Source organism: Pteropus medius, unplaced genomic scaffold, assembly GCF_902729225.1.
Source record: "Pteropus medius unplaced genomic scaffold, Ma_sr-lr_union100, whole genome shotgun sequence".
In the NCBI taxonomy this organism is placed as follows: Eukaryota; Metazoa; Chordata; class Mammalia; order Chiroptera; family Pteropodidae; genus Pteropus; species Pteropus medius.
This window is the reverse complement of record NW_024352784.1, coordinates 16,287,570-16,302,418: the sequence shown is the minus strand read 5'-3', so window position 1 is coordinate 16,302,418 and position 14,849 is coordinate 16,287,570. Positions and strand designations below refer to the sequence as shown.

At 34.1% G+C, this 14,849-nt stretch overlaps 1 protein-coding gene across 2 annotated transcripts in view; it reads right to left on the bottom strand.

Annotated features, from left to right (window-relative positions):
- NAALAD2 (N-acetylated alpha-linked acidic dipeptidase 2) overlaps positions 1 to 14,849 on the bottom strand; it is a 53,564-nt gene that overhangs the window by 2,107 nt on the left and 36,608 nt on the right. For both annotated transcript variants that reach the window (XM_039848343.1, XM_039848342.1), the window contains 3 exons: positions 13,298 to 13,562; positions 11,113 to 11,194; positions 10,816 to 10,908 (listed from right to left, as the gene is read on the bottom strand). In XM_039848343.1, the coding sequence (XP_039704277.1) occupies positions 10,816 to 10,908; positions 11,113 to 11,194; positions 13,298 to 13,562 (440 nt within the window). The remainder of the gene's footprint in view (positions 1 to 10,815; positions 10,909 to 11,112; positions 11,195 to 13,297; positions 13,563 to 14,849) is intronic.

Here is a 14,849-nt window from a genome sequence, read left to right as displayed (position 1 = left end):
AATACCCTTTCATGAATGGCAAACCCCAAAAACTGTTCTGGCCCCATAACAATTCAAACTCTAGTCCAGTTCTCAAGTGTATCATGAAAATGTATCACTCTCCACAATGAACATTTTCAAGAGGCATCAAGAACTATAGCAGACCGTAGACTACATTCTGCATGTAGACAATAATACTCTTTTTCTTTCGACTTTTCCCTCAGCACATAATGAAAATGTTTTCATATTTTCATAATCAAATGTTTTGCAGCTTTTAAACACTTATGCATACCTTATTTCATTTGATGTTTACAAGAAAAGTAATTTTTATTTAATACTCTTTACAAAGTGTATTTTCTGTTTTGTAACAGTTTACCACAAACTAAGGGGTTTAAAACAACACAATTTTATTAACCTTGCAGTTCTGTGAGAAGTCTAACATGACTCTCAATGTGCTAAAATCAAGGTATGAGCAGGATCATATACATTTGTGCAGGTTTTAGGGGAGAATCCATTTCCTTGATTTCTAGCTTCCGTAGGCCTGCCTCATTTTTCTGTCTACAAAATTGGCAAGAGCAGGTCAAAGTGAGTTCATATGGCATCATTCTAACTTTCTGTTCTCTTTCTTGCACTTTTAAAGGGACCTTATGATTACATGATTGGGCCTACCCCTCTAATCCAGGAAATGTTTCCTATCATAAGGTCACCTGATTATCAGCTTGAATTCCATTTGCTACCTTAATTCCTCTTTGCCATGTTACTTAACATATTCAGAGGTTCTGGATATTATGAAATAGATGTCTTTGGATGACACTATTATTTTGTCTACAAAAAGCAATTTATGGAAATTTCCTTAGAGAAAAAAATGACGAGTAGTATTAGAATGTGTAAAATGTGCTCAGTGAAGGATAGTGAAAGAAATAGATTGTTGTAATAATTTCAGTGTATTAGCCACAACTCATTTAAGTTTGCAGAAATTAATTTCCAGCATGCTTTTCACTCTATATTTATACTTCTGAATTTTAAGGTGAATGTTTTAAATATATTCCACAGTAAAACATTTTAAACTATGTGCAATTTTTCCTGATTCATTCATTATGAATCTCAACACTATGATTTCATAATACATACATATATAATGTATATATACCTATATAATACATATATGTGTACACATTGGGTTACTGATTTTTTAAATCCAATATTTATCAAGTCTAAATGGTAGAAAAATTTTATTTAACTATAAATTTGGTCATCTCTTTTTCTTGAAGTTCATGAAGTAACAGAAGTTGAAAATGGCATTGACACAGTACAAGTACCAAAAATTTTTGATCTCACATTTTAAAAAAAATGTACAAGTTTGTTTTTAACCTGATCTACATTGCCAGATGAGAGGGAAATTTTGAAATTATTATTTAAAGAAATGAAAAATTCTCAGTAGCTGGGATTAGTATTATAGCTACATTTCTCTAGGGAGTTATTGAGAAAATTGAGTTTGTAATATGTATTTAATTAATTAATCTTTACAATCAGGAAAAAAATTCCATACCACTGCAGACTGAAACAACATTATGAAATGTTTTAAAATTATTTTTTATTGAGGTATAATTGAAATATAACAATGTCAGTTTTAGGTATACAACATAATGATTCAGTACTTGTATATATTTCCAAATGATATGTCTAGTTTACATCTGTCACTATACATAGTTAAAAGTTTTTTTCCTTGTGATAACTTTTAAGATTTTTCTCTTAGCAACTTTCAAATATGCAGTACAATTTTATCTACAGTCACCACGCTGTACATTACATCCCCATGACTTATTTTATAACTCGGAGTTTGTAACTTTTGACCACTTTTACCCATTGGCAACCCTGTCCCCGCAAAGCCTTTGGCAACCACCAGTCTCTATATCTTGAACTTGGTTTTTTGTTTAATCCCATGTGTAAGTGATTTTTTTATGGTAGTGGCTTTGACTTCTTTTGTTCAGCATAAGGCCCTATGTGTCCATCCAAGATTGACAAGATTTCTTTCTTTTTTATAGCTCAACAATATCCCATTATGTGTATTTATATCTTTACCTACTTTCATACATGTAAACATACAAATAAATATCACATTTTGTTTATCCATTCATCCATTGATAGACACAGGTTGTTTCCATATCTTGTCTATTGTAAATAATGCTGCAGTTCACATAGGGGTACATATATCTTTTTGAATTGGTGTTTTCATTTACTTCAGATAAATACCCAGAAGTGGAATTGCTGGGTCATGTGGTAGTTCCATTTTTAATTTTTTGAGAAACCTTTATTCTCTCTCTGTTCCATAGTGGCTTCACCAATTCACAAGTCCACCAGCAATGTTCCGTTTATTTCCAAATCCTAACATTTGTTTATTCCTTGTCTTTTGGAAATAAGCCATTCTAACAAGTGACAGGTAGCATCTCAATATGGTTTTGATTTTCATTTCCCTAATAACTAATGAGGTCAAACATCTTATGGACCTGTTGGCCATCTGTAAGTCTTCTTAGGAAAAATGTCTCTTTAGATCCTTTGCCCATTTTTAATCAGGTTTTATTGTTGTATGAGTTCTTTATATATTTTAGATTTACCCTCTAAGTATCATTAGGAAATATCTTCTCCCATTTGGTTGCCTGCCTTTTTGTTTTGTTGATGGTTTCCTTTGCTGTGCAGAAGCTTTTTAGTTTTATGTAGTCCCATTTGTTTAGTTTTGTTTCCCTTGTTGGAATCAAATTTACAAAAAGTTTGGTAATACTGAAGTTTAATACCTATGTTTTTTCTGTGTATTTTGTTTTCAGGTCTTATATTTGAGTCTTTAATTCATTTTGAGTTAATTTATCTGTATGGTATAAGATAGCGTTCTAGTTTCATTCTTTTACATGTGGCTGTCCAGTTTTCCCAATGCCAATTATTGAAGAGACTTCCCGTGGTTACTTTTTTGTAAATTAGTTATCCATGTGTGAGTTTATATCTGAACTCTAAATTCTGTTCCATTGGTTTATGTGTCTGTTTTCCTGACAGTGGCCTACTGTTTTGATTACTCTGGCTTTGTAGTATAGTTTGAAATGAGGGAATGTGATACTTCTGGCTTTGTTCTTTTTCTCAGGATGGTTTTGGCTATTCACGTTCTTTTGTGGTTCCATACAAGGTGAGCATTTTTTTGTTATTGGGATTTTGATAAAGGTTGCATTGATTGTGTAGATTGCTTTAGGTAATATGGACATTTTAACAGTGTTCATTCTTCCAATCTGTGAGCATGGACTATCTTTCCATTTCTTTGTGTCGTCTTCAATTTCTTTGAATAATGTTTTGTAATTTTCAACATACAGGTCTTTCACTTCCTTTGTTAAATTTATTTCTCATGTTTTATTCTGTTGCAATTATAAATGAGATTGTTTTCTTCATTCCTCTTTTTGACAGTTTGTTGTTAGTGTATAGGAACCACAATAGTTTTTGTATATTGATTTTTTTTTTTGACCCTGCAATGTTACTGAATTTTATTCTAACAGTTTTTGGTAGAGTCTTTAGAGTTTTCTATATATAAAAATCATTTCATCCACAATTAGTGACAATTTTACTTCTTCTTTTCCAATTTGGATGCCTTTTATTTCTTTTTCTTGCCTAATTGGTCTGGCTAGGACATCCAATACTATGTTGAATAAAAGTGGCAAGAATGGCATTCTTCTTGTTCTTGATCTTAGAGGAAAAGCTTTCAGCATTTCACCAATGAGTGGGATGTTAGTGATGAGCTTATCAGATATCGTCTTTATTTTGTTGGCATGTGTTCTCTCTATTGCCAATTTGTTGAGAGTTTTTATCATAAATGGATGTTGAATTTTATCAAATGTTTTTTTCTGCATCTATTGAGATGATATGATTTTTTATCCTTCATCTTGTTAATGTGCATCATTTTGATTTGCATATGTTAAACCATCTTGCATCCTTGGAATAAATCCCATTTGACCATGATGGATAATCATTTTCATGTATCGTTGAATTTGATTTGCTAATATATTTTTTTAGAAAACATTTCCAATTCTTATTCATAAAATTAATCAAAACAACAAAAGTAGGTTTACAGAGCTACATATCAATAAAACAGGAAAGAAATGAAATGCTTCGGATATCTTGAAAAGTGAAACCATGGTTGCACAATAGGCTATATTCATCTCTGCATTTTCTCAATAGATTTGCTAATATTTTGATGTAGATTTTTGCACCTATGCTCAGGGATATTGGCTTGTAATTTTGTTTTCTTGTGTTCTTGTCTGGTTTGGGTACCAGGGTAATGCTGAACTCATGAGTTTGGAACTCATCTTCTGTTTTTGGAAGAGTTTGAGAAGATTGGTATTAATCCTTTAAATGTTTAGTAGAATTTACCACTGAAGCTGTCTGGTCCTAGACTTTTGTTTTTTGGGTGGACTTTGATTACTTTTTCATTCTCACTGGTAATCTGTATAGTCACATTTTTTACTCATTCAGTGATGAAAGCTTGTATGTTTTAAGGAATTTATATTATTTTAGGTTGTCCAATTTGGGATTCTTTGTGTTTCTGTGGTCTCAGCTGTAATGTCTCTTCTTTCATTTCTGATTTTAATTGAGCCCTCTCTTTTTCCTATTGGACGTAACTAAAGGTCTGTGTATTTTTTATCTTGTTTAAATGAATAAGATCTTAATTTCATCGATCTTTTCTGTTTTTTTTAGTTTCTGTTTCTGCTCTGATCTTTGTTGTTTCCTTCTATAACTCTGGGTTCTGATTGTTATTTTTTTTTCTAGTTCCTTGTGGTATAATGTTGAGATTTTTCTTCTTTCTTGAGGTGGGCGTTTATCAGTTTGAACTTCCCCCTTAGAACTACTTTTGCTGCAGCCCATAAATTTTGGCATGTTATATTTCTATTTTCATTTATCTCAAAATATTTTTTATTCATCTTTTAAATTCTTCATTGACCCATCAGTTGTTCAGTAGCATGTTTTTTTTAAATATTTTCCCCCGTGGTATATTTATTTACTTTTTAATTTTTTTATTTAAGTATAGTTGGTATACAATCTTATATCAGTTATGTTAGTTTCAGGTGTACAATATAGTGCTTTGACATTTTTATACCTTACAATACGATCACTAATTCTAGTAATTATCTGTGACTGTGCAAACTTATTACTACATTATTGACCATATTCCTGTCCCCATTTCACCCATCCTCCCACCCCTCCCTTCTGGTAATCATTCTTATGGTCTGAGTTTCTGAGTATGTTTTTGTTTTGTTTTTAGATTCCACTTAGAAGTGAACCCATACAGTATTTGTCTTTTTCTCTGCCTGACATATTTCACTTAGCATAAAAAAGACATTTCTCCAAAGAAGACATAACAGATATGACCAACAGACATATGAAAAGATGCTCAACATCACTAATCATCGGGGAAATGCAAATCAATACCACAATGAGATATCACCTCGGGCCTGTTAGAATGGCCATCATCAAAAAGACAAGAGATAACAGATGCTGGCAAGGATGTGGGAAAAAAAGGAACCCTTGTGCACTGTTGGTTAGGCTATAAACTAGAGTAGTCACTTTAGAAAACAGTATGAAGATTCCTCAAAAAACTGAAAATAGATACACCATACAATCCAGCAATTCCACTTCTAGGTATTTATCCAAGGAAAATGAAAACACTAATTGGAAAAGATATATGCATTGTAGCATTATTTACAGTAGCCAAGCTATGGAAACAACCTAGGTGTCCATCAATAGATAAATGTATAAGGAAGATGTATATACCCACACAGTGGAATATTATACAATAAAACAATGAAATCTTGCCATTGGCAACAACATGGATGAATCTAAAAGGTATGCTAAATTAAATAAGTAGCATGTTTTCTAATCTCCGTATTTGTGAATTTTCCAGTTTTGTAATTGATTTCTAGTTCCATACCATTGTGGTCAAGAGATTTGATATGATTTCAGCCTTCTTAAAAGTGTTAAATTTGTTTTGTGGCCTAATATACAATCTTTCCTTGAGAATGTCTTACGTGCACTTGAGAAAAATGTTTTCTGTTGCTTTTGGATAGAATGTTCTATATGTATCTTTTAGATCCATTTGGTCTAAAGTGTCATTTAAGGCTGATGTTTCCTGCTGATTTTCTGTTTAGGTGCTCTATCCTTTTCTCTAAGTGTGGTCTCCGAGTCCCATACTATTGTAATGCTGTCTATTTCTCTTAGGTCTGTTAATACTTGCTTTATATATTTAGGTGCTATGTTGAGTGCACGTATATTTATCATTATATCTTCTTAATATAGTTAGTGACTCTTATTACATAATGACCATCTTTGTGTCTTATTTTTGGCTTAAACCCTGTTTTATCTGATAAGTACAGCTACTCCATTTTCTTTCAGTTTACACTTATATGGCATGTCTTTTTCTATCCCCTCACTTTTAGTCTCTGTGTCCTTACATCTGAAGTGAGTCTCTCATAGGCACTGTATACATGGGTCTTGTTTTTTCATCCTTTCAGCAATTTGAAAATTTTAGTCCATTTACATTTAAAGTAATTGATGGTATGTACTCAGTTGCCATTTTGCTAATTATTTGACGACTGTTTTATAGTTTCCCTGTTCCTTTCTCTTTTTTGTTCCTTTCCCTGTTCCTGTTTCTTTTTTGTGGTTTGATGACTTTATTTAGTGGTATGCTTAGATTTCTCTCTTATCATTTGTGTGTCTACTATAGATTTTTGCTTTGTAGTTACCATGAGGTTTACACATGAATATTTACACCTCTAAAAGTGTATTTTAAGTGGCAAACAACTTAAATTTGAAAGCATTTACTCTCCCACCCTCACAGATTTTTTGTTTTTTGTTTTTTGATGTCACATTTTACCATTTTTTATCTTGAGTATCTCTTAATTATATAGTTATTTTTACTACTTTTGTCTTTTAACCAAATACTAGTCTTATAAGTGATTAATTTGCTATCTTTACTATATATTTGCCTTACCAATAAGATTTATACATTTATATGTTTTGTTACTATTTAGCCCTTTTCCTTTTCAGCCTTAAGAACTCCCTTTAACATTTCTTGTAAGGCCAGTTTAGTGGTGAACTCCTTTGCTTTTTGCTTATCTGAGAAACTATTTCTCCAGTTCTGAATTATAACCTTGCTGGGTAGAGTATCTTGGTTAGAAGGTTTGTTTTCCCTCCAGCATTTTGAATATATTGTGCTTCTACCTTCTGGACTGGAAAATTTCTTCTGAAAAATCTGCTCATAGTCTCATGGGGATTCCCTTGTATGTATGTAACAAGTTGTTTCCTCTTGGTGCTTTTAAGATTCTCTCCTTAACTGGGGCATGGGGTGGGAGGCAGCTTCAAAAACCAAGGCATCAGACAAGTGTAAGAGCCCCTCTCCAAGAGATAATAATATGCTGGAGCACAGGAGAGGGAAAGCACGAAGACAGCGCCAACCCTCCAACATGTCTGGTAAGGTTTATAGTTCGCCCTTAGATGCATGTTTAATTGGAAACCTGCCCCTCAGGCTATGACTATGATGAAAAGCTTATATGCCTCTTTCACTGAGCTTTTGGGTCTGCTGTCTGTGGTAGCTGTTTAAGAACTCTCTCCATTGGTTAAGTATAGTTCATACACAATCTTACATCGGTTATAAGAACCTGTGGGACGTGCAAGTGTAAGCCCTTCTGGCCACCAGAGCCAGGTGAGGCAGAAGTCTCCCCTGGCAGCAGCTGCAAAAATTGAGGTGCCAGATAAGGGTATAACCTTCTTAGGAGCTGTCATCAAGCTGGAGCAAGGCAGAAGGAGGGCACAAAGATAGCTTCCACCAGCCTCCATTCCCAGAGACCAACTCTGGGCTTCTAGAAGTGTGTCAGACTGGGAACTTGTATTCAGGCCAAAGTTCCTGGACAACCACACGTAGGCTTTCTCAGAAAGACTGGGGGTTTGTAGTACCTTGGGGCTGATGGTAGGTCAAGAATGAACTCTGTTATAGTCCTGTGGGACCAAGGAACCCAAATCCCCCTGGCCTCTGGAGCCAAACCATCAAGAGGTATTCTCCAGGGCAGCAGTCGAAATCTCAGGGCACCAGATGCAGATAAAAGTTCCCTTCCAGGAGATCCTAGTGCTCTGCAAAGGGAGAGGTGAAAAGTGGCCTTTGGCCCAGAGTATCCCAGTAGTTGCCTGCCTCTCTGGCCAATGTTAAAGATTAGCAAATGAATCTCATTCACATAAAATCTGGGTGCTTTTCCAGGGGCCACTTCTGCACTGGGCCCTGTGGTGAGTCCAACGAGTCATTGAAGAGCCATTTCTGTTTGCTACAGTCCATTGAGTCTCGTGGATATGAGCCCTATTGATTTTAAAGCCAGATGTTTTGAGAGTTCATCTCTCAGGTGCAGGTCTTAATAGTTAGGGTACCCGATTTGGGGTATGAATCTTTTCCTTCTCAGGGAGAAGCAACTGGTTTGTGAGTTCCTTCCTGATTATGGGCCATTATACTGGGGGTGGGGTTAATGGTGAGATTGGCTCTCAACCTCCTACCTGCTTCATGTGGCCTTTTTCTCATTTGCCCCATGTGGAGTTGCTTACTAGTTTTCATGTCTTTTTCAGAGTAAAGTGTTCCATATGTAGCTATGGATTCAATGTGTCTGTGGGAGGGGTTGAGTTCAGGATCTTCCTACGTCACAATCTTGAACCGCCTCTCCCCTGGCTTCAGAACATAATATTTGGTTAACTCCAAATATATTTTTAAAACAGAATGCAGTCTTTTTAGAGGACAGTTTGACTGTTAAATTTAAAATGTGTTTACCCTTTGACTTTGAAACCTCAGCTACTTATTACAGAGATATTAAACATTCAAGTAAAATACAGGGACATCCTATGGTAGCACTTTTCATAATAGTAGAAACCTAAAAACTCAGGAGTAAAAAAACTAAATATGTGAGCCATACCATGGAACACTATGCAGCAGATGAGAAGAACTAAAACTATACAGCTGACTCTAGAATAACATGGAAGGTTCAAGGCACTACTCCCCACGCAGTCAGAAATCCATGTACAACTTAGACTCCTCAAAAACTTAACTACCCTCGGTAGCTGCAGGGGATTGGTTCTTGGAGCCCCCTACGGTACCCAAATCCACGATGCTCAAGTCCCCTGTATGAAATGGCATAGATCAATGCATACACTTGGCTATTCTGCAAACTCCCAACAGTGGATCGAAAAAGATGCATAAGTGGACTCATGTTCAAGGATCAACTGTATATAGACATGGAAAGATCTCTGATAATTTTAAATCAAGTTGCAAAATGATATAAGGTCTCATTTATGTAAATATACATGAATATATACATAATATATGTACATGTGCCCATAAATGCATTAAAAATTTCACACAAATTTTAACACTGGGTGTGGGATATATAAGAATACTGAAGGGGCACTGTCCCTTTTCTATATGCTTCTATAGAGTGAATTTATTTTCATGAGATTTTTTCGCTAATAAATATATATAAAACTAATAACAGACAAGAGGATTAAAATATATGTAAACTTAATTGGTGACTTATTTGTATCAATTAACATTTTTGTTCATATTAGCCATTTACTGAGTGTATCCTTCTGAACTAAATCTGCTTACTTTAAATCTTCAAACCTGTGGACCAAAGCAGTTATAATCTCAATTTACAGCTGGGGAACCTGAGGCTTAAATAATTGGCCCAAGTTATATTTTGCAGTGTGTAGCAGAGCTGGGCTCTAAAAGCCTATATTTACAATTAGTGAAATGGTAAAAATACTAATCTCTAATATTCATAAGGTAACATATGGAACTTTTCATGTATGTTATTTGATAAACAGCCTTGTAAAATAGTTTTCACCATCTTAATTCAGATGAACACCTAAAAGTGACTTGCCCTAAGTAACACATGTAGAAATGAACTAAATTTTCTGATTCTAAATGCTAGGACCTTTCTAATTTCCACCAAGAAACCACAGTTTGAGAGGTACCTTGAAAAACTGGAGACTATCCAAAAGCATGCAGGTAAGATATTGAAAGGAAACGACAAAGAAGTCATATAGAAAATGGATATTTCTTTAGGAGAAACAGCCATTTTTAGAAACCCAAAATGTTACATGGAAATAGATCTAGACTTACTCTCTTTGACTTTACAGAGCACAAAAGAATGGGGGTGGGGGGGAAATTACAGGGTAATAGATCTTTATGAAACTTTCTATTATGTAGATCTTTACGAAAATGGAGTGGACCTCCTCATGAGATAGTAAGCTTCCCATCACTAGAGGCTAGGTAAGTACTTCCAGGTATGCCTTGGAAATATTGTGGGTTCAATCCCAGACCACCATGGCGAAGCGAGCCACACGGTAAACTGAGCTTCATGATCCTTTTGCCAGTGGAGCATCTTGCCTTCAAATTGTGAAAAATTCAACATAGGAAGCTCAAAACAATAAAATGAGGTTTGCCCATTTCTGAGATCCTATAGAAAAGATTTATGTAGAAGGCTGGACCACATGACCTGTGAGATCCCCTTTAAGTTTCTATGGCTTTTATATTTTTGTTGTGAAGTCCTTTTTCAGCTATCATTTACCTCTCTGCAGTAAAGCAATAAACTATAAAATTACTTTTTCTGGTATTATAAATTATACTGTTATGTATCTTATCCACATTACTCTCAGTATGCATATTTACCTTCCACTCATTTGATAGAAATAGTTTAAAGCCAACTTCAGGTAAGCTGATTTTGATCTTAGTGATGTATGTGGTGTCCTTTAGTGGAACACCTGTTGTTTCCTTACCTGTAGAACTGCCTCCCTGGTAATCCGAGGGGATCGATGAATGCTCTTTCCAGGAGCATCAATTGGTCATTCATGATTCTTATTGCAATGGGACTGTGACAATGAGAAACATAATTATAACCCTTATCATGGAACCATATTTTAAAATATTAAATAAGGACAAGCTGATGTTGCCAGTTTGCAGATCATTATTTGAGTAGCAATGATTTAGAGTTGAATGCTTGTGAGTATACATAGTTCATTCTAATGACCAAATTGCTTTTCAAAGCAATAGGAGGCTTTATATTTGAAACTTACTTATTAAGATCAACTTCTGTAAGTCTTCTATGAAAATCTAAAGCAGCTTCTGAGAAATTTTTCACAGCAGAAAATAAGGAATCTTTTTAAAAATAGAAAAGCAGAAGAGAAATGAGTAAGCACAAGTACTTCATATATCTGGTTCTCTTTCCCGCCCTCCCCATTCCAGGCTGATATTGAAACCATTTCCTACCGAGTCTTCTTGCAGTACCATGAAAATTATTTAAAAATATCGTAACAAAGAAATAATGTATAAAATAGAAAATGGCTACATTAGTTATTAAGAGTCTAGGTCGTATAATTCACACTGCTAGTAAGTACAGTAAGTCCTCAATGTCAGTAGGTCCTGCGACTAAGTGAAGCAACATATAATGAAACCAGTTTTACCATAAGCTCATTGATAGACACAAGAGTTAAATTCCTAAGGCATCTTATCTGTTATAATGAAATACTGAGTGAAACATTATTAGAAGACCTCTGGTACAATCGATGTAATAAGTACATTCAATATAAGAAACAAGGTCTTTCTTAGCCCTAGATATTCTTTCCACTTTAATTTTTGTTATGATTTTAAACTGTACTAATCAGATAAGCCAATAATAGATATGGGTGCTAAGGACAAAGTATTGAGGAAGTAATTTTAAATTTCAAATGAAGCATAGAAATCAAGACAGATAAGAACTGAAATGTGTCTGATTTATTTAGTGACACAAGCGAATGAAAATTTGGGAAGAGCAATTTCAGTAGAGTAGTAGGAACATAAGATAGTACAGTGGTTTGGTTAATGGGAGGTAAAGAACAGAAAACAGTATAGATCATTCATTCATCATTGTTTCAGTCCTCTATTAAAACAGTTTTTAGCTAGCACTAAATAAAAAATTTTGATTATGAAGGAAGTAGGGCACATCAAGTAGAAGAAATGTTTTTAAGATAGAAGAGATATAAGAATGTTTAATGTTGATGGAGACTCATGAATAGAGATGAAGAGTTTGGCAATATGGAGGAGAAAGGCATGCATAGATCAGACTAGGTCCTTAAAGTAAATGGGTGGATCAGTTAAACGTATAAAGAGTCCTTCCACTGGAACTGTGTGGTTTCTCAATTGGATCCTGACTTATACAAATCGATAAAAGGAAATTGGGGCATTTAGGAAGAGAACTAGATGCTGGATAGCCACAGAATGATGAATATCCATCTTATTGTAGGCCCTGCTATGTCTCTAGTTTCATCGCCGTTTTCCCCATTATTGCAGAGATTCTCCCATCACATTATTATAGTTTTCTAAATTATCTGTGTTTCATTTTATTTCTAGATCTTAGTACCTGCTGTTTATCATAACTCTTTGAAGATTACTAATTCTTACATGATATTCAAAAACCATTACTGGCCCCTTAGTGCATCTATAGTACTCTCTGTGTATATCTCTATAATAACTTGTCCCTTGCATTTTGTCTTCTCCTTCTCTACATGAAACTTTAAGTCCTTTGAGGACAAATGACTGTCTTAAACATCCTTATACCTCCCAGGAAATATCACAGTACTTGGTACATAGTAGACAGTACATATTTGATAATTTTGGTAGCATATACTAAGAATATATACTCAGAATAAAAGAAAATGGTTACAATAAAATAGTAGGTAACATTTATGAGCACTGTTAGTCCTCATTGTTTCTACGTGTCAACCAAATGAATCTCCACAGCAATCTTAGAAATGTTTTTACCATTTAACTCATAAGAAAACTAACACATAGAGGGGTTAAGTAACTTTCCCAACATCACATAGTGATTAAAATATTAGAGCCAGGATCTGAACCAGGAAACTTGCTTCCAGACCCAATGCTCAATGCTACTACACTATACTAAATTTCATCCCTGTTCTGTAGGAGATATAGTATAGAACAGCAACCACAAAATGGCCAGATATACAAAGAAAAGCTTTAAAAATTTTGTAAAAAAATCATCTATGAGACATGCAATAATAAACAATTTTAATACATATATGTAGTAGAATTGGTTTTCTCTCCAAATTTTGTGTAATATTGTTACATTTTTATAGTATTGTTCTTATAACAGTAAAATTATTTTTAAAGGCAGCAATATAGGGAAAACCAATGTCTAGCACTAACTTAGCAAAATGGATCCATCCTACAAACATCAAAAGTACCTACTTAGTCATTTCTTACCAAATGATACTCCATGGTCTCTCAATTGTTGGTCATGTTTCTTGGATAAATTGTAAATACTCGTTGCATAGTTTTTCAAAGCTTTTGCATAGTCTTGAATGTTGAAAGGAATGATTGGAGAGTCTGCAAGCTCATAAACCAGTGCTCCTCGTAACTGAGCCACAGAAAGTTGTATTTTAAATGTGGGGTCATAAAAATTCTCTACCAGTTCAAATGTCTCATAAATTGTATGGTATACTGGGTAACTGCTGTATTTATCTGTTTTCTAAAAAAAAAAAAGTGGGAGACCAAGTACAAACATTAAATATTTGAATTACAATATTTTTCCTAATAAAAATGATTGCAGGGAAAAATGCAACTATATGGCACCAAATTAATCACACTGAAGCAAAAAAAAATTAATTAAAACACTACCACAAATGTTCAGCGATTTAAGATTATACCATTATTCATTTTATAATTCATGTAATCTTCGTTCAAAATACTGCTGCTTGAGAATTTTATTTTTCTGATCATTAAAATTAAGAACTTTATACTCCAATTGTATATCAGCAGAGTTGAAAATTATCTACCAGTTGATTGAGAATGAAAGGTTCTGGACAGCTAAGTACCTATATAGATGAAGGATTAAATTCTTAAGCATCTTCCCTGTCTACTCAGACGGTGCATCTCCAAGTACCATTCAATCTGTATTACACAATTTAGTGCTACCATTATAGAAACATAAATTATCACATGGTGGTGTTCTATTTAAATATTTTTTGACTTAGGTGAAAAACAAAGTTAGGAAAGGCAAACCTATCTTCTGCATCGCTATAAGGCTATCATTCTTACTGATTTTAATATCACTAAAAGAACCCCTGTATCAATCTCCTGTCTAGTATTCTGCTCTTAATCTGCATTGTCTTAGAAACTAGATAACTTTGTTAAGAATGATGGCAGAGCATAAAAATGAGACCTTGAAAGAGGTGAAGCACATCTTTTATGTACTAAGTGTAGTGAGTATTAGTGTACAGATTCATGCATTTATTTTGGGTTACTCTGGAGCTGTTCTTGCTTTAGTTGTATTCTGGATAGTCAAATTTACAAGGGCTATGTATTCTATAAAAGCAAGACGGTATTTTGCAATTATGATTTGAAAATTATTAAAATCTAAACAAATCTGAGTTCAGTTTGGTTTATGACATAATTTATATTGTAGCAAACATAGTATATGTTGGCATATGCAAGTACTTGCATATCTTCAATGTATTTGAGTGGCAATCATGCAGACCAGTCGGTGCAGAACAGAAAACAGTATCAAGTTAAAAAGAAGAAATAATATTGAACTTCAACTCTAATTGAATAATAAATTTTTTTAAAAAAGAAAGAAAACGGGCAGTAGTGGGAATGTGAAAAGGAGCTAGTAACAATAAAAAAATCTTAGCCTAGCACTCCCCATAACCAAAATATGTTCTCTATCTGTACATCTTCCTCAGGAAAAGCACATCAGAACCTACAAGATGACGAATGAGATTTTTCCAACAAAGCCTGCCTCAGGAAAAGGATGCAA